The sequence below is a fragment of the Euleptes europaea genome, chromosome 17 (assembly GCF_029931775.1).
Source record: "Euleptes europaea isolate rEulEur1 chromosome 17, rEulEur1.hap1, whole genome shotgun sequence".
Lineage (NCBI taxonomy): Eukaryota > Metazoa > Chordata > Lepidosauria > Squamata > Sphaerodactylidae > Euleptes > Euleptes europaea.
The window spans coordinates 12552019-12578157 of record NC_079328.1 but is presented as its reverse complement, the minus strand read 5'-3'; the positions used below and the strand labels follow the sequence as shown (position 1 = coordinate 12578157).

The window sequence follows — 26139 nt, the reverse complement described above, 5'->3', positions numbered from 1 at the left end:
ACACTAATAATATCCTCATCTTACAGATTTCTGGGGGGAAACAGAGGATGAACGCTAAGTGAATGGTAGCTTGCCATTGGTCAAGGAGATACTTGTAGCACAGGCTTCCTGCAGCTCACGCCAACCACCTTAGTCATTACACTACACTAGTTTGCATTCCATTCATAATTATGTCTAGTTGCAAAGCATAAGGCAGCTTTGGGCAATCTTTTTAGGGCACTTATTGTGATACGGAAATCTACACAAGGTATCAAAATAATGCACGGAACACAAATATTTGTAGAAAAACCGCAATTTTGCCAATCTACTCCTTGAAATCAGACAAAAACAAGGGGAAAACCATGTAAAGGAAGACTGCAGTCTTTGAAACCTCTTCAGGAATTGACTGAGACTGTTCAAACCTTCTGTACACTGAAATTATTAGTTAGGTGACCCCCTCCCTATGTTCTCCAGCCATTTGTAAAGAGCTGAACCCTTCCCAAGAACCACTCCCACCACATCCACTGACAGCTGCTGTTACTACTTCTCAAACTGTGGACTGATGTTGTCAGTGGGCAAGCAGGGTTACTCCCTACACCTCTTTCCTTGTTTTCACAGCACCCATGATGCCATGCCACATCAGACACCTTGTGGACTATACTGGCCAGAGCTCACCTAGGTGCCAAAAGGGGAAGACAGAATAAAGAAAGATTCTCTCTTCCCACCCGCCTCTCAGCTAGCTGGCCAGTCAACCACTGCCAGTCTGGCCTACAAACTTGCAAATGCTTGGAGATTCTGAAGGTGGTTCCCAGGGAGGGTGCTCTTGCTGACTGAGGTGAATCATCTGAGAGCCTCCTATTGTCTGGTGCCGGAGCTCCTGGCTCCAGCAGTAAGCAGAGTTAATAAGAGGTGAGACTCTGTCTAGAACAAGGGTGTCAAACATGAAGGCCTGAAGGCCGGATCCAGTCCCTTGAGAGCTCTTATTTGGCCCGCGAAACAGCTGAGGCAGCCATCCCCCACTCTCTTGATTCAAGTACACAAGCTCAGGGTAAACTAGAGGCATCAAACATATGGCCCATGGGCCAGATTTGGCCCCTTGAGAGCTCTTATCTGGCCAGTAAGCCAGCTGAGGCAGCCACCCCCCCATCCCAATCTGGGCTGGCAAGGCATGGCCCAGCCCGACCAAGTGACATTTATGTCATGTCTGGCCCTCGTAACCATTGAGTTCGATGCCCCTGCTCTAGAAAGCAGTCTGCAGCTTGTGGAGCGTGCAAAACAGCACATGAACAGAGCTACTAACAGACGGAGTTAAACATGGGAGTTCAGCAAAGGAGTGGGTGGGGGAGCAAGAGGCAACCCCACGGGCAAATCTTGTTTAAACAAGAAGAGATGAATAAATCTGGTGTGAGTTCAGCGTTGGAGAGCCAGCGTGGTGTAGTGGTTAAGAGCGATGGTTTGGAGCGGTGGATTCTAATCTAGAGAATAGGGTTTGATTCCTCACTCCTCCACATGAGTGGCGGACGCTAATGTGGCGAACCACTCCTACACATGAAGCCAGCTGGGTGACCTTGAGATAGTCGCAGTTCTTTCTGAACTCTTTCAGCCCCACCTACCTCAGAAGGTGTCTGTTGTGGGGAGGGAGGGGAAGGTGATTGTAAGTCAGTTTGATTCTTCTTAAGTGGTCGAGAAAGTCGGCATATAAAAACCAACTCTTCTTCTTCTTCTGGGTAAGGAAGTCTGAATATGTCAGATTAAATTTCTTGGTATAAAGTTTCTACATAGTTTCGGATGATGGTTCTTTCATACTCTTTAACACGTTTAAACAAGCAAAGCAGCTATGAAGTTAGAATGCCAGCAGGGTGGGGGTGGGGGGTACCTACTGCTTTGCAAAGAGTATCACATATATATATATACGTATCTGCCCATGAGACAGAAATTGTGAATGTGTGCTTGATGCATGGAGCTCTTGGCTCTCAGGGAACAGGTTCATCCCTTTCAAGCAAGGTTTACTGACCTGGAGAAGCTGAAAGAGGCCAAGAAGTATGTGGATGAGACCCTTAGGAACCTGCTAGAATTGTCCCACTCCTGCACTGATAGCTCCTTGTGTTGAGATTGGAGGGTGTCAGGCTAAGTCTGAGACTGAAAGTTATCTTGGGGGTGTGATGGAAATCTTGATGAAAATGTTGATTCAGCATGTGGTGGCAGTGAAAAAGGCAAATTCCTTGCTAGGAATAATTAGGAAAAGGACTGAAGATAGAACAGCTGCTATCGTAATGGTGTGGCCTCATTTGGAATACTGTGTGCTGTTCTGGTTGCTGTATCTCAAAGAATATTGCACAGCTGGAAAAAGTACAAAAGAGGGCAAACCAAGATGATTATGGGGTTGGAGCACCTTTCTTAAGGCTGGAGAGTCTGGGACCTTTTCGGTCTAGAAAAAAGATGTTTATGGGGAGACATGACAGAGGTTTATAAAGTTATACTCAGGGATGAAAAAAGTGTAGAGAGGGAGTTTTTTCTCCCTCTCCAATAATACTGAACTTGGGAGCACCCAATGAAATTGTTGGAAATAGGTTCAGGACAGACAAACGGAAATATTTTATTCAATGAGTAATTAAACTGAGCAATTCACTGCCAGTGGAGGAAGTGATGGCCTCAAGCACAAACAGCTTTAAAAGGCAGTTAGACAGATTCATGGAAGAGAGGTCCATCTGAGGCTATTAGCCACGGTGATTGAAAGGAAACTACACCACTATGCCCTGTTTGTTTTGCCTTCCAGGGCAACTGGTTGGCTGCTGCGTGGAACAGTATGCTGAACGAAATGGACCACTATTCTGATCCACCAGGCTCTTCTTATGAAGGTGGAGTATGGGGAAGATGTGACCACTCCTAGGTTATGCTCTAGGAATTTCCCTTAATCTCTACGGTAAAGACCACTGAGACATGTGGAAATTCCTAGAGCATCCCTATGGAAGCCCTTTTTTCTTCCACTTCTCAATTTCTCAGAGGCGGGAGTTTACTCACAATGGGCAAGATGTACATGTCTTTTTTAAATATTGTACATGCAAGCAAATGGCAAGCCTACCTACAAGCCACAGCAGCAGCACAGGAAGTGGTGCTGGGGGCAGGAGGGAAAGGAATTCTTCTGTGATTCAGATATATAACCCAATACAGACAAGAATTAGGGGCTGTGATTCTAACCCCTTTCTGATTATAAGAGCTTTGACATCTTGTAATGCTTGCTTCTGAGTACTGGAAATGCCTGTGTTGTGGCATTCTATTTGAAATCAGGCTTACCTTGCAATTAGCTCTTCTATGGAAGTGCTCAGAGGCTGAACTCAACTATCAGCGCACAAGATTTTATACAGACACAGAGGGAGCTGTGCACTATTGGTGTGGGGAGGTTCAACAGAGGAGGGAACAGGCATAGAAGGTATTCCACTCACAACACAAATCCCAAAATTCCCAGATATGCAAATTTAAGATTGTTCTCCACTTGTATATATTTCACTGCATTTTATAGAACACTAAGCATTCGCCATTGTGGAGGAGTGGGGAATCAAAAATACTACTAGAGAAAAGTTAGGAATGTTAGTAATAAGACTGGAAAACTGAAATTATTGAATCTCAAATAAGGAGAAAGGAAGGGCCTGAATTTATCACAATATGATTCTGCCCCTGCAAAAAGTAGACACAAAAGGAAGGTGAGAACGGTGAATCAGATGGGGAGGACTTTAATCATCCAGAGTTGTTCAGGCCAACAGCCAAGACTACAATGCATGAATGAGTCAGAAAGAGGAGCATTTTTATCATGTGATAATGGTAGACGAACAGATTTTTAGTAATCCACAGTCAGTTAACATGAATGATGGAACACAAAAATACCGACACTTTTTCAAGATGCAATGAAGCACCATCAGCATTCTGCCAACTGCCTCATATACCAAATTCAAATCCATTAATCAAATAATGAAATCTTTTAATGTCTTCCATTACAAACAGCAAACTGGCACGTTTCAAGAAATCTCTAAACAAACTGATGCGTGACAAAAATCCTGTGCTAAAGTTTTCCTTGACATGGATACAGAACAGGACCTCGAAGGTACACAAGGCTCTCCCTACTTGCAAGAACTTGCAGCCCATAGTAATGGGAACCCCAATCCATACTCAGAACAGCTGGAATTCCATAGGGTTTCACAGGGCTGGGCCAGCAATTTTGCAGGTACAAGTGGGCACCTGCAAAATGGGGCTTTCCCAGTTTGAAAGGGCTTAGGGAGCTGACTAAAGCCAGCTCCGCCCCCGGGAACAACCCATTCCGCACCAGCACAAGCCGAGCACAGGGGGAACACTGCCAGTGAGGCTGCACCGGCGCCCGAGCTTCGCGCTGCCCCCCAGAGCCGGCGTAAGTGGCCCTGCACCGGAGTTAATGCCAGTTTAGCCAGCACAAGCGCCACTAACACCGGCATAGGGGTCACACTGGCTCCTATCCCCTTTTGCCCCCTCTTGTGGATTGCTCTGCCCGTCACTTCAAAAAATTTAAATCAATTACCCATTTTGTAATGTATTTTGAACACTTGCGCAACCTTATTGCTATAACTACAAAATATTGATTTGCAAATAAATATTTACATTGCCCACATAATCATTTTTATCTACCCTAGAAAAAGGAATTAAATACATCACAATGTTTGTGCTAGTTCTTACTTCATCAGAAGCAGAGCGAAGACACTGAACAGCAGCCTGTTTTTTCATTTCTTCTAGTGTTAGATCAGAGCATTTTTTCTTACTTTTTCCCCATTTCTTGTAAGCTCCTTTTTCCCAGCCCAGGAAGATGTCATTCTCCTAAAAAAGAAAAGAATAAAGCAAAGAGTATTAAAATAATTAGAATATTTCACTTGATATCATTTATAAGATACTCAACACTTTTCCAATGCTATGTGAGGGGAGAAAGCAAAAATTCAATAACTGAGGGAAGGAGAAAGGTCTTGAGCATTAAGGTAGAATTAGGGCTTATCGACCCTTCCCCATATCAACTCCACTCCCTTATGGCTCCTTCCCTAAAGCATTCAAATATTTCACTATCACCAATGTTCTCTTTTGACACATCATGTGCTCCCCACCTATAGTTCAAACTCCAATTTCCTTCTCCCACTCCAAACTCAACTTGCTGGGCCTTGAGTTGTAAACTCCAACCCCTACCCTGACCTCCTCTAATCCAACTTCTCTCCTCTGCACTGGAGAAGCCATTGTTGAAATTACAATTCTGCCTTTTTCCTCTCTGCTGTCTTTGATATAGTTGACATCTCTAATCCGCATGACTTTCTCTACACCATAAGGTTTCTGACACACTATTCTCATTTGGGACTCCCCAGACCATGTGTCCAATGTTTTGCTTGCAGTAAACCTTCTTCTTAGCTGCCCCCCTCAAAAAAACATAAGAGCAGCTATGCTGAATCAGACCAATTGTCCATCTAGCCTAGCATCCTGTGTCCAATGGCCACAAAAATGCCTTCAGAAGACCTACAAGCAGGGCATGGAGGCAAAGGCCCCCAAACATGGGTATGCAGAGTTACGATTCTGAACACAGATGTTCCATTTGGTGGAACTGGTGGAAATCTTCCATGGATATGTCCAATCCCTTCTTAAATCTGACTAAACTCGTGCTTATCGCTATATTTTGTGACAGGGAACTCTATAAACTAACTAATTGCTCTTTGAGAGGAGAAGTACTTCCCTTTGTCTGTCCTGACTCTACTGCCCATCAAATTCATTGGATACTCTGGAGTACTAGGATTACTGGATAGGAAGCAGTTCCTTAGGGTTTGGATCTTGGTCCCCAAGTATTCTCTCTACATCCTGCCCACAAGCCATTTCATCAAATGCCATGAATTTCTATACTACGTGTACACTGTTGACACCCAATCAAGATTTTTTTTCATCTCCATCCAGGCCTTCATCTCTAAGTGACTGTCTCTCTGCTGCACCAAACTCTATAACATTCAATAACAAAATGCTCGCATTGCCTCCAAAAGTGCTCCCTCCGTGACTATATCCACTGACCACCACCATTCACCCCGCCAAATGAGCAAAAATCCTCTGCTTCTGCTTTGGATATGTGCAGCAAAGAACAAGGAGACTGTTTCAGAGCATTGCTGTATTGATCTGCAGTAGAAGAGCTAAATCCGAGTCCAGTAGCACCCTGAAGACCACAAGATTTTCGGGGTATGAGCTTTTGAGGGTCAAAGCTCCCTTCGTCAGATGCCAGGAACAACAACACATCTATCTGTTGCTGCTATGTCACTCCTCCAGATACCATTGTGAAAAGGCATCTGTTCATCTTCGTGGCTTCTGTGCAGTCCCGCATGGGACTGCGCTTGCGCAGGCCAGCCGCAGAGAACTGACTAGAAAGCTTTTAGGAGCTTCAGAAAGCCTGGAGCGCTCCCCCTCCCCTCCGTCCCAGGCCGAGAGCAACGGTCCGCCCAACGGTCATGTGACGGAGGGAGGAGGGGCGCTCCCCCCTCAGTTCTCTCTTCACCGCCGTGGAGAGAGCACTAGCTTTGTTTCAGAGCGTCTTTTCTGTTACCTCAGAGAAAATTTCTCTTCAGGATTTTCTTTTTTGCCAATATAATCTTATTTAACAGCTGTGCCAAATGTAGAAATAGTGTGGCACAAAATAATGACTGTTGTTACGTTTGAGAGATTTGTGCTTTTTCTTTTACTTCAGAAAAGTTTTTCTCTTCAGGATTTGATTTCCTTTTTGCCAGTATGGTTTGATGTAACAAATGTGCCAAATATGAAAGGATTATAGCACAAAATAACGATGATTGTTCTGTTTAAGAGACTTATGTCTTTTCTTTCACTTAGAAAGGTCTTCTCTTCAGGATTTGATTTCTTTTCTTTTGTCAATGTGGCTTTATTTAACAAATGTGCCAAATGTACAATAGTATGGTACAAATTAATAATGCTTGTTCTATTTGAGAGACTTGTGTCTTTTCTTCTACCTCAGAACAAATTTTCTCTCAGCATTTGATGTAACTGTTTTGCCAATATGGCTTTCTTTAACAATTCTTCCAAATGCAGAATGAATATGCCACAAATTAATGGTCTGTTCTGTTTCAGATGCTTGTTTTAATCTTGTCTCTTTCTCATTTTTACAAGTCATTCAGGCTGTGTTGCTCCAGTTCGAATGTCTGTGAGGAAATCCGGCTTTACTAATGCACTGGGGGCTTAGGTTTCCCCCACGACGTGAGTGGAAAGAGGTCTCATACCCAAAGGCTGTGATAAGGACTGGATATGCTGCAGCACTAGGGGTTCTGTCCCCTATGACGTGCATGGATGAGACCTCGAAGTTGACAGGCTCTGAGAACAGCCATTGTACGGTTGCACTAGGGGCTCGGTGTTCTGTCCCCTATGACATGCATGAATGAGACCTTGAAGTCGACAGGCTCTGATAAAAGCCACTGTACGGTTGCACTAGGGGCTCGGTGTTCCGTCCCCTATGACGTGCATGGATGAGACCTCGAAGTCGACAGGCTCTCGACGTCAACAGGCTCCGTGGAAAGCCTGCTAGTCTACAGGACTAGGGGATCTGTCCCCCATGACGTGCAGAGAGGAGGTCTCGAGGTCGAGCAATTCCAAGGAGGTGGGAACGCCTACTCCTCAGGGTGTAAAAGCCTCGACGTTGGCTCGCCTCTGATGCACCAACACAACAGCCACCTGGCTCTTGTCGACGTCATACACTGATTCCTCCTCGGTGCCGAGATGAGCGGGTTTGAGTTTGCCTCCATGACAACTGTCTGTTGCTGCCGAGGCGGCATCTGTTCGGAGAAGGGGAGGAGTCTCGGCGTTGCAGCCCCCCCCCCCCCGCTTCCTTCAACGTCAGGCATCGCCGTCGTTGGTGGGGTAAGCAAGCTTGGGCTGAAACATTGTCCAGCATGTGGGGAAGGCTTCTCAGCCATGTTCCGTTCCCCCCCCCCTTATGTTCCCTGAGCCTCTCCTTGGGATGCTCCCGCGGGAATGCATATATCCCCATGGGTGCATAGATACTCATCCCCTCTGTGACAAGTGTCTTTCCACTGACCTCGAAGTCAATTTACATGGCCACCTTGGTGTCAAGGAGGGAGGGCTCATGAGACGGATCTGACAAGGAGTTGTGTTATGCAGAACCAATATGGTATACATTTGGCTTCTTTTTATAGCCAAGCTTTTCCCTAGAAGGTGGGAAATCTATATAAAGCTAAAAAGAGGATGCTGGATTCCTCTTACAGTATCCCTCACCTAGTTGATGGTTGCTGGGACACTTCTATCTTAATATGGGTCAGGTTCCCATTTTTTTCCGGGGGTTGCTGGGGCTGCCCACTTTGACTCTGGGCAGGAGCACTGAATCTCCCATTAAGAACACTTTTCAGTGTTAGGGCCGTAATTAGCCTAAGCAAATTATGTACACTGATAAGTCTTGTACATATTGCGTTTACCCAGCATCAGGGGAGACTTCCCCAACTCACATGGTGTTTGACTTCCCAAGGACTTTTCATACAGGGACAAACAGGTGGCATGACTACAGGATAATAAATGCTAATTCCTGGGTAGATTTATGCTAAGTGCTGAATGGTGCTCTTAACCATCCAAGGCACTGGGTTCCCTCCATATTGAGTTCATTGCAGCTGAGATCTCTATATTGCAATGCAAATAAACCCCCGTATTTAGGAACACGCAAATTTTAATCTATGTATTTTTATCTTGGATAAAGGAAAATGCTGATAAGGGACCCCGACTGGACCTCAGACTCCTTAATAAGGATCCTCAGGTGCCCACATTTCAGGATACTTCCCTTTTCAGATGTTCTTCCTCAGTTGCCTGTGAGCCTTTTTGGTTGTAGTCCTGTATCTAAGGACAATTATCTTAATTGTATGTTACAGTATGTTACAGGCTTGTTGCACTTGCTTTCCTGCTGTCAGCAGGTGGTGCTGTTGATCCGTAATTGGATTATTGGCTATTGGACAATTCATTTTACCAGTCCTGCAGGTTTGCCTGTCTCTAACCTCATTAGCCCTATGTGTCGTTGGATTTGCTAGTTGATTTTGTATAATCCCAATTGCTCCCTACTCAAAGGATAGCATTCTTTTCGCTACTTTGAATGTTTTTTCTTCGAGCCCGTAACAACTCAAGGCGCCATGGTTTTTCTGTCCCTGTAGCTGCACGATTTATGTGCAACTGTAGATCAGTTCTTAAAAGGAATATTTTTGATCACCATTGTTACTGGTCTATATCCTAGGGCAGTGGTCGGCAAGCTCATTAGTCAACAGAGCCAAATATCAACAGTACAACAATTGAGATTTCTTTTGAGAGCCAAATTTCTTAAACTTAAACTATATAGGTAGGTACACTGTTTATTAACTTAATAAACTTTAATTAAAGTTTTAAGTCTTAATTAAACTATAGGTACACTGAATAAAACTTGACATCATACTTAATAATGATCTTATTTATACATAAAAATTAAATTGTAAGTAAGGTATCCATAAAATTAAATCATGACAATGACTGACAAACGCTTAATGTGAACAATGGCCTTGCACTTGGGTGGGGACTTTAATTGAGCCAAAAGAGAAACTGCCACTGATATTTCTTCTTAAAGCTTATATTTGCATTCTTTTAAAAACTTTTTTTTAAATTTTCATAACATAACTTTACAAATATACAGAAATGACACATGTTGGATACCTTTAGAAAGCATAATTTTGACCATATGCCAATAATTTATTGCTCTAGTGCAGTTCTACTACATGTAGATATAATCAGTGTTCTATTCCTCACAATACTAACTATTGCTAGGTACTGCCTTATAAATCTTCGCAAGCTTAACAGGTGAAAAATGCCATTCGTGAATAATCTTAATTAAGTTCTCCCATACCGCGGCTCCTCGCCCTCCGGCTCCAGCCCTGGGCTGTTCACTTCTCAGTATGAGGCTCTGCCCCCTTTTCAAATTTGCCTCTCCCCCCCACTGACCTCCAGGCGGCGTTTGGGCGCCTCTCCTCTTCCTCCCTCCCCGAGGCTCTGCTCTTCTTGCGGCCCCACGCCGGGGCCTCTGCCCCAGGGCGCCCCCCGCAGCCAGGCCCGGGTCCCTTTCGCTCTCGCTTCCTTTTTTTCAACCTTCCGTCACCGTCATATATATATTACGCTAAATTTAAAAAAGGCTCCGCGGATGGTTTCGACCACCAACGTCTTAAGAGTAAGGAAAGATGGAAAATAAAAAAGAAACACAAGCATATTCTCCAAGGGGGGGGGGAAAGGAGAGGGCAGCCCATCACCGTCCATCCCCCAGGCTGAGAGAGAGACGCACGGGTTGCGGGTGGAGAGCAGCTCCAGCTCAACCCCCCAACCCCAGCTCTGCCCCGTCAGCCGAAGCAGAGCGGGGCTCCAGCCCCCCAACCCACCTACCCCAGGCTCCGGGGTCCGTGGCTCGTCCCACCGCCACCGCCTCTCTCTTTCGTCGCCACCGCCACCACTGCTGCCCTCTGCCCAGCCCACCCCGAGGGCCCCCCCGCCTCCCCTTCACGAACCCCCTGCCCGGCCCTGGTCCTTACCACGGGGTTTGTATTAGCCGAGTTAGCCATGTCCCGTGCCAACCCCCCCTGGCAGGACAGCCTCCCCTCACACCCACCCCCTCAACGACGGTAGCAGCAGAGCGGGCGGCGGCGACACTTCTCCCTCCCCCCACCCCGCCAGGCAACGGCCGCACTTGAGCGGGCTCCTTCCCCTCGTCCCCCGCGGGTGGCGAGCCCCCCTCCCCACCCTCCGTCCCAGCGGCCGCTTGACGGGGAAAGCACGTCAACTGCCCCTCCCCCCGCGGCCCGGCCTTACACGGCAGCCCTTGGGCTGCAGCCACCAGCCCCTCTCTCGCTTCCTCTCACACGGTCGCCTCGCCTCTGCTCCCCCCTGGCCTGCCCAGGCCACGACCCCGCACCTCCACCCCCTGGCGGAGGGCCACGAGCCAGAGGGAGCAGAGGCGACAGCCGCCTGCCCGCTCGCCACCTCCACCTGCAGGGAGGAGCCGCAGCGCGCCGCCACCTCCTCCTCCTCCTCGAGAGCTGGGCTCAAGGGGCCAAAGAGCTGTATGTGGCTTGCGAGCCACGGTTTACTGACCACTGTCCTAGGGTATCTACCTAGAGCCTTCAAAATAAAATTAAATAATATTAAAATTAAAAAACAAAAACAAGACCGATAACTAATGGGTTTCAGTTTGGTTCTGAGACTGGGGAATACTCCTCTGTGTGTATTGAGGATCATCAGTCTAAGAACATTAGACCTCTGGTACCCGAATTTACAAAACAAGGGTTTTCAAGAGGACATTAAAAACCATACCTTACCAAAGGCAAACAAACAAACAAATAAATATATATGTTTCCAGTCATTGTCTCCTACTACGGTTGGTTTTATTGCATATCTCTTTGGTTCCTGCTCCTTTCCAGACTGGTGGTACAGATCCTGTCTGACAGGGCAACTATGCTAATACCACCTGAAGACATAGTCTTCCTATATGCAGAACTGTGCTGTGTTCTCTCCAGTACTAAGGTTCTCACAAGCACTTGTGCAAGGGTGTTTACCTGAATATTTTCCTTCATGAAATCACATTATTCTTCTGGAAGTCAGGACAATCTGGTACCATTTTGTACCTTTTTTCAGCCACTGCTATGAGTGTATATAGCATGGCAATGTAAATATCTATAGCATGAGTGAGAGTTCCCTGTTCTACTGTCCCAGGTTTTTCCGGTTGCGGCAAAGGACCTAACAGCACAACGTTTCCTTCCTGGACGTCCAGGTGGTGGGAGAAGTCTACTCTCTCAGATTTCCCAAGCAGACAGGTTTCATCAACCCACAAGTAATCCCTCACTCTATGTTCCCTGCTTTCCCTTTTAAGGGAATGGGTTTTTCCCAGGTAGAGTCCTCACTAATTAGTCAATACCTTTATTGGCATAATAACGTCATAAATTACATACAAGTCAGTGGTCAAAAACATATCTCCTCCTAGTAGCATAATAGAGAAATTTTGCTACCGATTCAATTGTATTCCTATTCTGTGTTACAATAAGTTTGCGGACTTTGGCAGAATCCGATTGCCCCTCAGGCAATTGCAAAATAGACTGTAGAAGAGTAACTCGAAGATCATTATAAAATTTACAGTATAATAAAACATGTTCATTATCCTCTATCTTGTTCATCCCACATGGGCACAATCTTTCTGTATAAGGGATTTTCTCAAATCTCCCGTATAGCACCCTAGAAGGGTGAACATTAAAATGAACGAGGATATATGCCCTACGTAAGGGCGGGTCGATCAGGCAAGAAAAATATTCGGGAAGCGCGGACTCGGGTGAAAAACCGCAAAGCATTGGGGAGCAGCGACCAGAAGCAAGGCTTTTCAGTTCTTGTAACTCAGTATCAATAAGCCTCTGTTTAATCAACTCAAAGCACTGTTTTCTGAAAGCATGGCCAAGTCGTTTATATTAAGGCCTATGGCTGTAATTTTCTTATCAATGTTGAGCAGCCATTCAGAACTGTGGTGTTCAGCGAGCATAAGTGATATAATCGTTATCAGCCAGGCCTTGGTTATTAACCGTCTCTGCTTCAATTCCAAACATATAGCCGCATAGGATACACAAAACGGAACTCCTAAAAATTTCCTCAGAAATTTTGCTTGCACTAAAAGCAGAAATCCAAATTGGGGCACCATATTATAGTCTGGTGCAGATTTTTGCATTGAATACCTTGAGTACAGCAGGTATATACTGATTTCCTTTAGTAAAAAAGAAATGAGAAATCGCTAGCGCTGTACCTTTTATAGTTTTTACCGATTCCTTGACATGAGTGGCCCAGCTGGAATTATGTTTAAAATAGATGCCGAGGTATTTAAAGCTTCTGACTTGTTCTATACATCTGTCTTGGAAAATCCATTTATTGGGTTTCCAGTTTCTCCTAAAGACCATAATTTTCGATTTTTCAAAGTTTAAAGAGAGTTTATTTCTAGAGCAATAAGATAGGAAATGGTTTATTGTTCTATTCAGGCCAATTTTCGATAACAAGAGTAGAACTGCACTGTCAGCATATAAAAGTAGGGCCACATGCTTATTTCCTATTTTTGGATAGTGGCCATCTATTTCACTCAGAGAGGGAGCCAGGTCATTTAAAAAAAGATTAAATAAGGTGGGGGCCAGAATGCACCCTTGCTTCACACCTATTGACATTGGAATCTTGGGGGTTAGCTCACCCGCATGGGAACATCTAATCTGGCAAGTAGTTCCAGAATGCAAGTTTTTTATCAGAAGTAGAAGACGTTTGTCAATCCCCATATCTTTTAGCTTTTTCCTTGGATACCTCGGGATACAGAATCGAAGGCTCCCTTTAAGTCTAGAAAGGCAGCATGTAATTTAGGCCCCTTCCCCTTTTTATATTTGTCTATAAGATAGTTTAAGATAACGCAATGATCTAATGTTGATTTGCCCTGGCAAAAGCCAATCTGTTCCATTCCCAAGATTTGTTGTTCTACCATCCAGGATTTAAGCTTGTACGCTAGGTGGCTGGCATATAGCTTCCCAATAGAAGATAAAAGGCTAATTGGCCTATAATTGGATGGAGTCTGGAGATCGCCTTTCTTAAAGATGGGGACTATTATGGCATTTCTCCAGTCATCTGGTATTACCCCAGTTCTATCAATAACCATAAACAGGGTAGCTAAAAAGGGAATCGACCAGTGCGGGAAAGTTTTGATAGCATCAGCCGGAATCATATCCGGACCAGCAGCTTTGCCCAAGTGCATCGAAGCAATCAAAGATTCAACCTCCTCAGGCTGAACCATTCCGGGCACTCTGTTAAATAGAGATAAGACATTTCATCGCAGCTCTCACTACCTCCCTGGAAGGTCACCGAGAAGTATTCATGCCACTTATCCATAGTGATCGCTCCTTTGGCCGAGCCGTTTCTTCCCAATGCGTTAGCAATTAGTGACCAGAACTTCTTTGATTCGTTCCTATTTATTGTTTGTATTAGGGATTCCCAATTTTTTAACATGAAATTCTTTTGCTTATCTTTAAATAGAAGGTGGAGGGTCTTTTTCAGAGCGACATATTCCCTTGGAAGGCGCAATCTATTCGAATCTCTATCTTTGGTAAATAGAACGTAGCTGGCATTTCATCTCAAGGCATTCATTGTCAAACCAACCAGACGTTGGTAGGGAGGTAGAGTCCTATTATCTTAAGTACCGATGCACTATGTCCCTGCTTCCTACAGAACACTGGCTGTCATGAGGCCTTCGGGGAGATTTACCAGTTTCACTGGTCACATTTCTTTTGATGCTGCATTTTTGTTCCCTGGCTCCACAGACCCAGGACACTAGTAATGCTCATAGGTTCCTATTGGCCACAATGTTTTGTGTTCCCAATCTGTAGATTACTTTTGATGGGGATTTGGGGTACTTTCTCAAGGAGACTAGCTGATCAGGGTATAGCCCCTTCCTTCTCTGCCACAATGTCACTTCACTACAGTGGGTGGCGTGGTCATCTCAACCATCGATCAGGACCTACCTAGAGTCACAGGGTTGTTAATAGTATTATGCATACCGCACAGATGGTCATCTTATGCTGCCAAGTGGGCTGTTTTTTTGTTTGTTTTTTAATGATCAGGGTCAGACGGTTTGCAACCTCTTACTTCACCTTTATATGGGGTGTGTCATTACTCATTAAATGATACTAGCCTGGCTGTTATTCCCGTCAAGCACATCTGGTGGTCATCTCAGCCCTGTTTCCTGATTAATTCTTATTCAATATTTGCACCACCAGTTTGCTAATGGTTTGAGAGACTTGGCTAGTCTATTTTTTTCCTACGCTAGTGCCCTTATTATTCTTTACATTATGCTTTAAACCTTCGATATAATGGCAACATCTAACCTGTTTTTCCTTTATCCACTAAGGTGGTGTTTCTGGTTGCTGTCATTTAACCTGTTTAACTTATTGGTCTGTGATCACTTTCCATCGGGTTAAGGTAGTATTACCTAGATTGAAGTTCAACCTTGGGTAAGGTCCCGTTGCCGAACCTGTTTTCTTCTAAATCCTCTGTCGCTAACTGAGCAATCTCTTCATACAATAAAGTGCCTGAAGACTATGTCCTTCAGGTTCCGTGCAGCACATAAACAACCTATTGGTCTAGTGCATGGAAGGCTGAACCAGCAGCTTCTTTGGAAACTGTTTTCCAATGGGTAGACACTACAAGACTTTGTGTTTATAGCAATGCTGAACTATGCTGTCCACTCCATATGGAGGCCTTTTGCAACAGGGCTCATGTCTCTTTTGCTGCTTTCCTTGCCATGACAGATTTCTGAGGCTTCTCTAAAGTGGCAACCTGGTCCTTTGATCCACATACCTCTGGCATTGCCCTGTAGATGTGGTCTCCAGGGAGGAAACAGCTGTTTGGGAGAGTTGTCTTTTAATTAGGTGGCAAGCCCACACCCGCCTCCATGGTAGGTGAGCTTGCTATTCTCCCATGTGGGACTGCACAGAAGCCACGAAGATGAAAAACAGAGTTGCACTTACCTGTAACTGTTGTTCATCAAGTGGTCTTCTGTGCAGGCACGCATCCCTCCCTCCTTTCCCCGCTGTGGGCTACTGCTTGGTGGCTATGGTGGTCTTCCACGGCGGCGAAGGGAGAACTGAGGGGGGAGCGCCCCTCCTCCCTCCATCACATGACCATTGGGCGGGAAGCTGGCTTGCTCTTGGCCTGGGACGGAGGGGAGGGGGAGCGCTCCAGGCGTTCTGAAGCTCCTAAAAGCTTTCTAGTCAGTTCTCTGTGGCTGGCCTGCGCAAGCGCAGTCCCATGCGTGCCTGCATAGAAGACCACTCGATGAACAACAGTTACAGGTAAGTGCAACTCTGTTTTTACTCATCATCCCTCTGTTCAAACTTATCCCCATGTACCTTGACTAACAAAACTTCCACCCCTTCCCCTCTATGTAGAACTCTGCTGCCAATGCCTAGAATATGCAACTCTCCTTGTCAGCTCCCTGCACTCCCATCCTCCTCCACATACCATACAAAATTGCTACACCCCACAGCCTTAACTCCAAACTAGGTTTCCACCCTTATTGCCAGTTGAATTCCTACTTCTATAATTTCAGAGGGCAGTTTGCGCTGATCTGCAGTAGAGCAGCTGGATGCGAGACCAGGAACACCTTAGAGACCAACGAAATTTTCAGGGCATGAGCTTTCAAATGTTAAAGCTCCCTTTGTCAGATCTCTGATGAAGGGAGCTTTGACACTTGAAAGCTCATACCCGGAAAATCTTGTTGGTCTCTATGAAGAAGAAGAAGAAGACTTGGTTTTTATACCCTGCTTTTCTCTACCTTTAAGGAGTCTCAAAGCGGCTTACAATCACCTTCCCTACCCCTCCCCACAACAGACACCTTGCAAGGTAGGTGGGGCTGAGAGAGTTCTGAGAGAACTGTGATTAGCCCAAGGTCACCAAGCAGGCTTCCTGTGTAGGCATGGGGACACAAACCCAGTGCTACTGGACTCGAATTTAGCAGCTCTACTTCTCTAATATGATCTTTGCTCTCCCAACTCTGCCATTCTCAGCCAACCAAAAATTTGCAACTTTCAAGCTAACTCCTGCTTTACTGCCTGTTAATGCCTGGAACTCCCTCCCACAACATTTATGCTGGGCTCTTCAGTTTCAAACTGTTCCTCAAAACTAACTTTTCCCGTGAAGCCTCTGCCTTAACACCTTAGTCCTCATTTCCAGGTGAAAGTCTCCCTCAGTCCACATAATGGTATGTGTTTTTTAGGAAGCCTGCATTTTAGGCCCTGTGTTTTTAAATACAATTGTGCACAGCACACTATACAATAAAAGTATATTTATTTGTTGTTACATTAGATAGTGTTTAGCTCAACCCCTTTGGTTTCCCCAAACTACAAAACATTGTAATGTTCCAGGTGACTGTAGGTACTGAACAAGGCTAAAACTGAAAATTACTGATACTGTTACAACAGTAGATGCAAGCATGCTTAAGGAAACTGGGACACAGTGAAGACTATCCACTTGATATCCTTCGGGTTCATGTCAAAGTGAAATTTAGGTAATTGTATGTAAAAATAAACTTTTGGATATGTTCTCTTCAATAAAGCACACTTCATTACCATATGTGTTTTCATTCAGTATTTATTGTGATTCAAAGTTGTTACAATTTCATGATGCAAAGTTGTAAAGGTTTCATTTGAACACACTGTCCGAAAGCATACTAGTTCTACTAGGTCAAATAAACAATTACACAAATTGTTCAATACTCTTAATCTATTACATTCCAACATTCTGATAATCCAGGTCATGCAGTTTTCATTTTGGCATTACAAAGAGTTAAGCGGTGGCAGCTAACCCACATTCCTAACTCAGGAAGAATACTGATTTAAAAGTCATTCTTGTCAAGAACTTAACTTTCATGAAGCATGTAAATAAGGTTTCACAGGAAACTGTTAAAAATAAATACTGAATAAGCGAATAATAAGCATAACTTTTATTGAACCAGTTCAAAATGTTGCTCTTAGAATAAGGATACACTAGATGCCGTTTCTCTAGATATTCAGCATAGTCAATGTCAGTTGAGCCACTACAGAAGTATTTTGACAAGGACCCAAAAAGCTGCCTTTTCCCATGTCCAATGGATTGGGCTCAGCATTCTCTGTGCAAGGTAAAGAGCCTATTAGAGCAATTCTAAGCAGACTGGACAGAGTGCATTGACGTCAGTGGACTTAGATGTAATTCTGTTTAGGATTGCGCTTTATGTACCTACATTTTTCTCCAACATTCCCTAGAATATATTTGATTTGATTTATTGGGTTTATGTGACACCCTTTCCTGGTCAAGCCAGGCTCACAGCGGCAAACAACTTTATTAAAACAATTTTAAAACAATCCAAAGGCACACAACAAAAAGTAGTTATGAACAGCATTAAAAACCAGGTGCCCTTAACTAAAGCAGCAACCAGCACTCCCATAAAACAAAGGATATGATTGATACTGTGCAAAATAATTGATATTGGGTACCAACAAGATATCACTTTATAGATCAAGATCTTCAGTACCAAGTGATTATGTCTTCTGTGGCACAGAAATCCGAGTACTAGACCATAGTATCAGATTCAAGCTCTATAACTAGTTCAAAAAAACACAGCCAATATCTAACCACACAGTTACAAAAACAAGCATCTCTAACAAGGTGTAGTGGTTAATTGAGAGCCAGTGTGGTATAGTGGTTAAAAGCGGCAGACTCTAATCTGGAGAACCGGGTTCGATTCCCTACTCCTTCACATGAAGCCAGCTGGGTGACCTTGGGCTAGTCACAGTTCTCTCATAACTCTCTCAGCCCACATGGAGGCAGGAAATGGCAAACCACCTCCAAACATTTCTTGCCTTGAAAACCCTATGGGGTCGCCATAAATCAGCTGTGACTTGATGGCACTTTCCACCACCACCACCAGGAATTAATTCCCTTCCCACCGCAGGCCACTAAGCCCTCTCCTCCCCCAAATTTTGTTCACTGAGTCAGCAGTACAGTAGGAATCTGCAGCAGGAGGTTGAGATCAGCAGTAATCACTGACCCCCTTAAGAAAATTTAACAGCCCTTAGGTTTTCAGAATGTGGTCAGATACAGGACTTTTTAAAAACAGCTTAATTCCCTGCTACACCAGTATCTCATTCATTATAGAAATAACCCCTCAAAAATGAGTACATCTGACCTTAGCCTTAAAGTTCCACATTTGTAATTACTGGTACCATGGGATGGTGATATTATTGAATTTTAAATATCCTGTTTAGACAATTATGTTCTTCCACAACTGGAAAACATTACTATTTAATGCTGGGGAGAAGCATCTTTGGTATAAAAAGGTTGAAACTGGAGGATCCACTGGTGCTATAACCCTGCACCAATTATTCCATGTTGCTTTTGTGTCCTGCATAAACAGGGTGACATTTATAGTGGAAGGGTTGTGCTTATTTTGTACCCAAACAGTTTGCTCCTGCTGCAGATCCTCTTTTCTACTTGTCACCAATGCAATGTTCTATATAGAGCAGTGTGGTTTGAAAGGTGATCCTTCCTAGCACAATTTTAAATCTGGTACCACTCTTGACAGGTAGGTACTGCCTACAATGACATACACCTTTCCCCCAGACCTTATACGTTTATTTAGCACTTGAACCTGAAGCTTTGAGTCAGAGTATGTAGTGCCAGCATCCTGCTTATTTGGCAAGAGTAATAAATCAAAGTGTCTCTGGAATGGGAGGGGTGTCTGATCCAATATGGGCAGCTGAGTCAATAACAGCTTTTTAGCCACCTAGGACCTCCAAGAACAGCGTTCTTCAAACGCACTCGCCAGATTATCAATGGCAACAAAGGTTTTCCTCCTGGCAGCTATCTTTTGAAGGAAATCTGCCACACTAGGCTTATAAGAGAGTTGCAGCTTTACACCTGCAGCTGATTTTACTTTCATTTTCAGCCCCATTCTGTTCTAAGCCTCAAAGCAACTTCAGCAGCCTCTGGGGTCCCTTTCTCGCTCTGAGGGAGAGGGCATCTTGACTTTGGTGAGCCCCATCTGTCCAGCAAGAAGACAAGACTAAAATTCTTCCAGACTTCTAGTCTCCTGGGGAGAGTCAGCCACTTTCCTCATTTCTTTATTTTATACATCAATTGTTCCATTTGGCCTATTCCTCTTCCCCCTCCCCAAGCGCTGAGTAGCTGAAGCAATGAAGGACATGAAGAATTTCATCTGCAACCTCAGACAGCTTCATTTCCGAGAAGGATGGGACCCCCCCTTCTCTTCCCAAAAAATGGGAGAAAGGTACTACTCCAGGGCACGGTCAAGTAGGCGATGACCTGCAGAAGAGCAGGCAATGGCAGACAAGCAGAGGCTGCAAGAGGAACATGCTGCACAATTCAAATGCTCCTCAGACGATGCCTCAACAGCAGTGGCCAATTTTTGTAGGAAGATCTTCCATGCCAACAAAGGGCAGCTGCTCAGGCTTGGTGCTCAAAGCTGCAGCAGAGCAGTCAAGGGGATGGAGCACCATGCAGCAAGGTAGAGACACCTCCTCTTCCAGTCCTCATTTTCCAAAAAATCCCTGGAGGTAGCAAGCTATCTTTGCCACGCAATATTAGAGGAAGTTCGGCCCTGAAAAGGCAGGTTGCACCTTCCCCATGAGCAAGCCAGAAAAGATATAGTTTAAGATCCTACTCCACATTCCCTCCCTTCCTGTGGATTTTAGACAAGGAAGCAGGGAGGATTGCTCAGATAGGGCAGGATGCAGGGAACCAGTCCTGGCTAAGGCGGTACAATAAATGGTGGTACACAGCCCCGTCCTACCAGGACTCAGGGGAGCCAATAAGAAAGAAGGAAAAATATCTAAGGAGGAGATAACAGTCCCAGAACAACAATCCAGTTTGGCCAAGGACAAGGAATACATCAAGTTTAACATAATCCACGTATTTACAGATGGGAGTCTGATAGGCTGGGGAGCCACCTGTCAGGGAAGTTACACACAAGGGATCTGGAACTGGGCAGAGAGGAAGATGAACACCAGCCTTTTCAAGATCAAGGCAATGAGACTGGATCTAGGCAGGTTCAGGGACATCATCAGGAACAATAATGTTTTATGAAGAACAGACAATATCTCAGTGAAAGCCTATGGAAATAAGTAGGGCAGGTCTTCTACCCTGCACACAATGAGTGATGGCACGGATCACGTGTTGGTCAGAATGGAAGCTCAAATTCATATCAGCAGAGCACATCAAAGGCCAGCAAAATGTGCTAGTGGATTGGCTAAGCAGACCACAGACAGATAATAATGAATAGTCTCTCAAGATGGAAAAATAAAAGGGCCGCACCAGTCACTGGGAGATAAAAATAAGGCCAAGGGTGCAAAATAAAATTTTAAAATTTTATTTTTACGTTTTTTGCAGTCAAGTCATATTTGACCTTCTGCTCTAGTATGGCTAAAAGATTGGATGGAACTGACTAATACACGACTACTGGACTTAGAAGGCTTCGACAATAGAAGTGGTTGGCATGGATAGTTGTGGGATGATAAAATTAAGACACATACATCATTTCAACAACATATGGTTAAATTGCCTTTATTTAAAACCTGGCAAAAATACAAACATCTTTTAGAACCAAAGACACCATTGTGGGTTTCATCGCAAGAAATGTTAACATTACGACCATTGAGACCAGCTCAATTTATTAAATATCATGACCTTTTAAAGTGGGATTACAATAAATGCTCACTAAAAGACTATGATGAAGTCAAGGACCACTTGACCTGGTTTCAGTATCATCAGATAAATTCCATCTTTGTTCAGGGTTTGAAAACAGGATTTTTCAAAAATAAATCAACTTTTCAAAAACTCTTACTGGATACAAATGACCATTTAATATCTAAAATGTACAAGATATTGTTAGAGCTTTATTGTGAACAAGATCAAATAAAACCCACTATGATCAATTGGGCACAGATGCTGGGCCATGATATATTACTAAATAAATGGGAAAGACTTTGGTTACGAGACATGAAACTCATTCTTTCTCAATCACTAAGGGAAAATATTTACAAAATGATGTAATAGATGGTACCTGACACCTAAAAAACTGGCAATGACTTACAAATCAATGTCCCCGAAGTGCTGGAAGTGTAACAATGAAATAGGTTCATTTCATCATATGTGGTGGACTTGTAATAAAGCAAAAAACTTTTGGGACATGATTTACAATGAAATAAGGTTAATTATACAAAACAATGTACCTAAAACACCTGAAATGATGTTACTAAGTATGATACCTGACTCTATTGTATCTCAGAGATCATTTTTGATATATGCCACCACAGCTGCGAGACTAATTTATGCAGCTAAATGGAAGACAACGGAAATTCCAGACAAAAAAGACTGGATACAAAAGATGTTAGAAATGGCAGAAATGGCAAAACTTACTGCATTGATAAATCAAAAAGACAACGTCTAATTCATGGGTGAATGGGAGGCATGGAGGGTTTACTGTGAAACTGAACTTCAAATGGGGGAATTTAAAGGTTACTCATTGATCTAATCCACTTTTCAAAGTTAGTGTTGAAGAAATGTGATACAATAATAAAGAAATTATTTAAAATTAAAAGCAAAATTAGTGTATCAAGTAAAGACACCATATTTAGTTATACAAGACAATATTAGGATTAGAATTTTCAATACAAAGGAGTAAATAGGTTTATAACAAGATGGAGGAAGATGAAGGGGACGTTTTCCTTATTTACTTAATAACAAAGATATATTTTCAACAATAGCGTTAATTTTCTCTTTTCCACTGATAAATTGTATACATTGTTGAAATGTTTTGTTTAAAATGTTATGAAAAATAATAAAAACTGTTTAAAAAAATAGTCATATTTGACTTATGGCGACCCTGAAGGGTTTTTGAGGCAAGAGACATTCGGAAGTGGTTTGCCATTGCCTGTCTCTGCATCATGCCCCTGGTATTCCTTGGAGGTCTCCCATCCAAATACTACCCAGGGTCAGGGCTGAGAGTGTGTGACTGGCCCAAGGTCACCCAGCAAGCTTCCATGGCATGAGTGGAGATTAAAACCTGAGTTTCATAGGTCCTAGTCTGGTACCTTAACCATTACACCACGCTGCCTCGGTTAAAATTCCCTAAAATTCCCTATATGTTTTCTCAAGAGGCTTTTTCGTGGGAATCTGTAATATATAATACATAATTATATGATTGTAGTATGCAATTTAGATAACCCCTAGTAGCTGAATTATGCATAAGAGTGGAAGCCAACCTTTTGAAGTCATAAGTATTTGGCCAATTTCATAGGTGCAGTCAAGAATGTTCATCTGAAGGGGAGCTGCACCTGAAGACTAGCTGAAGCAGTTTCTGAATTGAAGCTCTGTGTAGGCACAGAGCCCAATAGTAGAATGCACAAAGACCACAAAGGAGATTTACAGTGTAATTCTAAGCAGAGTTGCACCTTTCCAAGTCCACCAAAATCAATAGGCTTAGAAATGTGTAGCTCTGCTTAGGATTGAACCGTTAGTCCGTTTCAAAAATATATATATAGGGACCAAGTTTATTCAATGGATAACACAAGTTCCAGTACATATAGTCCAGTGTATATACACCTCAGAGTTTTGTATTACATAAGGGAGCTAGGCAGTGATACCCCTTATCATTCCTGCTCTAACCTTTTTAGCAACTTTTGCCATGGACAGTAAGAACTAGAATTCAAATATTAAAGACCAAACAAATGTAATTCAAAACACCATTATATTCAAGAAACAAGAAGAGTCTCATTTAACACATTTCTGCTTCACTTTCAAGCTTTTTTTTATTAAACATTAAATCTGTTATACAAAATAAATAATCATAACAATAAGTTACACGTCAACCTAAAAATATTAACAAATAACACACTGAAAGAAATATATTTTAAACTACCTTAAAGAATATTATTAAGAAAGCTGACAAGAAATTCAACATGACTAAAAACAGAAGATAAAATAAAAAGGAAAGGTACACACCAGAAAGTTTAAAACCAGTATCAGATTATGAGGAAGTACAAACAGCAATTCCATCTCCAGAATGGGAATTGAGTGGTCAGGCTCCCATATTCAAATATAATCAACAACTGGCTGCAGAACCACCTGCCAAAATCAGCATATGCAAAAGTCAATGCATCAAATAGCAACTCAGCAAGGGCACTAGCAAAGGCAGCTGCCTTAGAAATGTTCTCTAGAGGTACTGTTATCTATTGTCACTAAGTTTACTACATCCCCAAGACTGCAGCTCCATCAACCATATAGCCTAGGAGGGTCTCTCTCATCCACCAGCTAATGGTAGATATAGAAACCTGGAAGTCTTGATCCCCTGGCTTTTAAGAGAGGGCCAAGAATTCTGAGTATCTTTCAGTACCTTCCCAAACATCAAGCATATGTCAAGCAATGGCTTGAGTAGAACTACTTAAGGACCAGCTCTTGCTATCTATGAGACCTAGAAGAGGGCCTTGGGAATAAAGGGACAGAGAAGAAGACTTCTTTATTAGAATGAAATGTGCACAACCAGGAACCTATCGTATCACCTATTTTTATTAAAGGCTACCAGGGACACTAGGAGCCCCATAGCGCAGAGTGGTAGGCTGCAGTACTGCAGTCCAAGCTCTGCTCACGACCTGAGTTCGATCCCAACGGAAGTTGGTTTCAGGTAGCCGGCGCAAGATTGACTCAGCCTTCCATCCTTCCGAGGTCAGTAAAATGAGTACCCAGCTTGCTGGGGGTAAAGGGAAGATGACTGGGGAATGCACTGGCAAACCACCCCATAAACAGAGGTCTGCCTAGGAAACGTCGGGATGTAACGTCACCCCATGGGTCAGGAATGACCAGGTGCTTGCACAGGGGACCTTTACCTTTTTTTTTTTTTTTTACCAGGGACACCACCTTCCAAGTCAGTTCCTTTTAAGAATTAAACTGAATAAGATACACTGACAAGGGCTCTCAGAACTAGAGGCAAATTCTAAGAATTCTGTCTCATCCTTCTCTGGTGCATAAGCCCATGGAGGAAACATCTGACTGAGGATGGTGAGAAACAAATGTATTACAAGGCTGCTGACTATCTCAAGGTAGGAACAAATGCCCTGGTCCAGTTTAGCTTGGACAAAGCCAAATACACCGGCCACCCATATAGAGGTAGGCAATTTGCATTTCTGCTTGTTTCACCTGCGGAATGCAAACAAGGCTGATGTGACCATCTGGAAAGCAGAGGAACTATGACATGAATGGTACAGATAATTTCTGAAGCTAAAGTCTGCAGATTGTAACTGGTGATGCTCAACCCCCATGCAATCAACTACTGCCACTCTCCATGTGCAGATACAAAATGGGTCTTGTAAATAGCAGGTCCTGTAGTCAGTGTGCAGCATTTGGTACAAGTGGACCTCATCTTCCGTAGCATTCTGGAATCAGAATTGAATATTAGATAGTTGCCAGTCCTCCTGTGATCTCAGACAGGCTCATTCTTTCAGCATGGAACTTCACTCAGTTCCAGCAAATAATCTTGGTTCACTATCTGGAAGACACACCAGTAAGTGGTAGCAATTTCTCAAGTTTGATATAAGGGTTTAAAGCTGTTCTCCCAAGGGCAAGCCTATAAAACCCTGTGGAGTTCTGGAGATCACCCCTCCTCTCTGAGCTCCTTGGGCCCAAGGTTGGGATTTGGAGATGGGTTCTGTGGTCCAGACTGGAACGGCACCTGTGAAAGAATCTATAGCCACAAAAGGCACAGTGATCCCAACGAAGGGGGGCAGTCACGAAAATGGCTTGAGAATGAACGTTGACACTAGGGCATTCGAACAGATACTAGTGGGCTGTCAGGGAACAGAACTAGTGGCACGTGGCATTGTCACAGGAGGCAAAGAGATCTACTAGATGGGAACCCCAAGAGGCAGAAAACAGGTAGGATATAGCAGTCCACCAAGCTGCACTAGTGGTTCATGGATCTGGATCTGCTAAAAGTGTCCACCATAGCATGGAGGGACATGTTTCTCACCACAGCCCATTTCCATATGTGACAAGCCTCTGTACACAAGGCCAGGAACCTGTGCCCTCATTTGAGGCAGAATTCTGCAGTAGTGTTGTCTGTAGCTACCTTCACCCACTTGCCTCACACCAAGGCTGTAAAAGTAGTCAAGGCATGTCTGATAGCTCTCAATTCTAAAAGACTGATATGTCACCTCGATTCTCCTTCAGACCAACTCCCACTTACAGAGAAAGATTGACAATAGGCACCACAACCAGATAGAGAAGCATCTAAGATGACTTCTACGTCATGCAGGCACACTCCAAACGCACAACTTGTAAGCAGTTCATCCCTATGTGACTACCATGCTAGGGACCGTACAATGACACAAGGAAGAGAAAATGTTTCCACTGGGAATGGCATTTGGGGTTAAACTAACAAAGAAACCATTTCTGTAACAAACTCATGTGCAGTCTGGCAAACGGCACTACCACAGTGGCAGAGGCCATAAGACCCAGCAGTCTTTGGATAGTGAATGCAGACTGGCACCTGAGTTTACAAAA

At 43.7% G+C, this 26139-nt stretch overlaps 1 protein-coding gene across 2 annotated transcripts in view; it reads right to left on the bottom strand.

The window, feature by feature from the left end:
• The window catches only part of KIAA0232 (KIAA0232 ortholog), a 67038-nt gene that overhangs the window by 15042 nt on the left and 25857 nt on the right, over positions 1-26139 (bottom strand). For both annotated transcript variants that reach the window (XM_056862217.1, XM_056862218.1), the window contains exon 3: positions 4681-4818. In XM_056862217.1, the coding sequence (XP_056718195.1) occupies positions 4681-4818 (138 nt within the window). The remainder of the gene's footprint in view (positions 1-4680; positions 4819-26139) is intronic.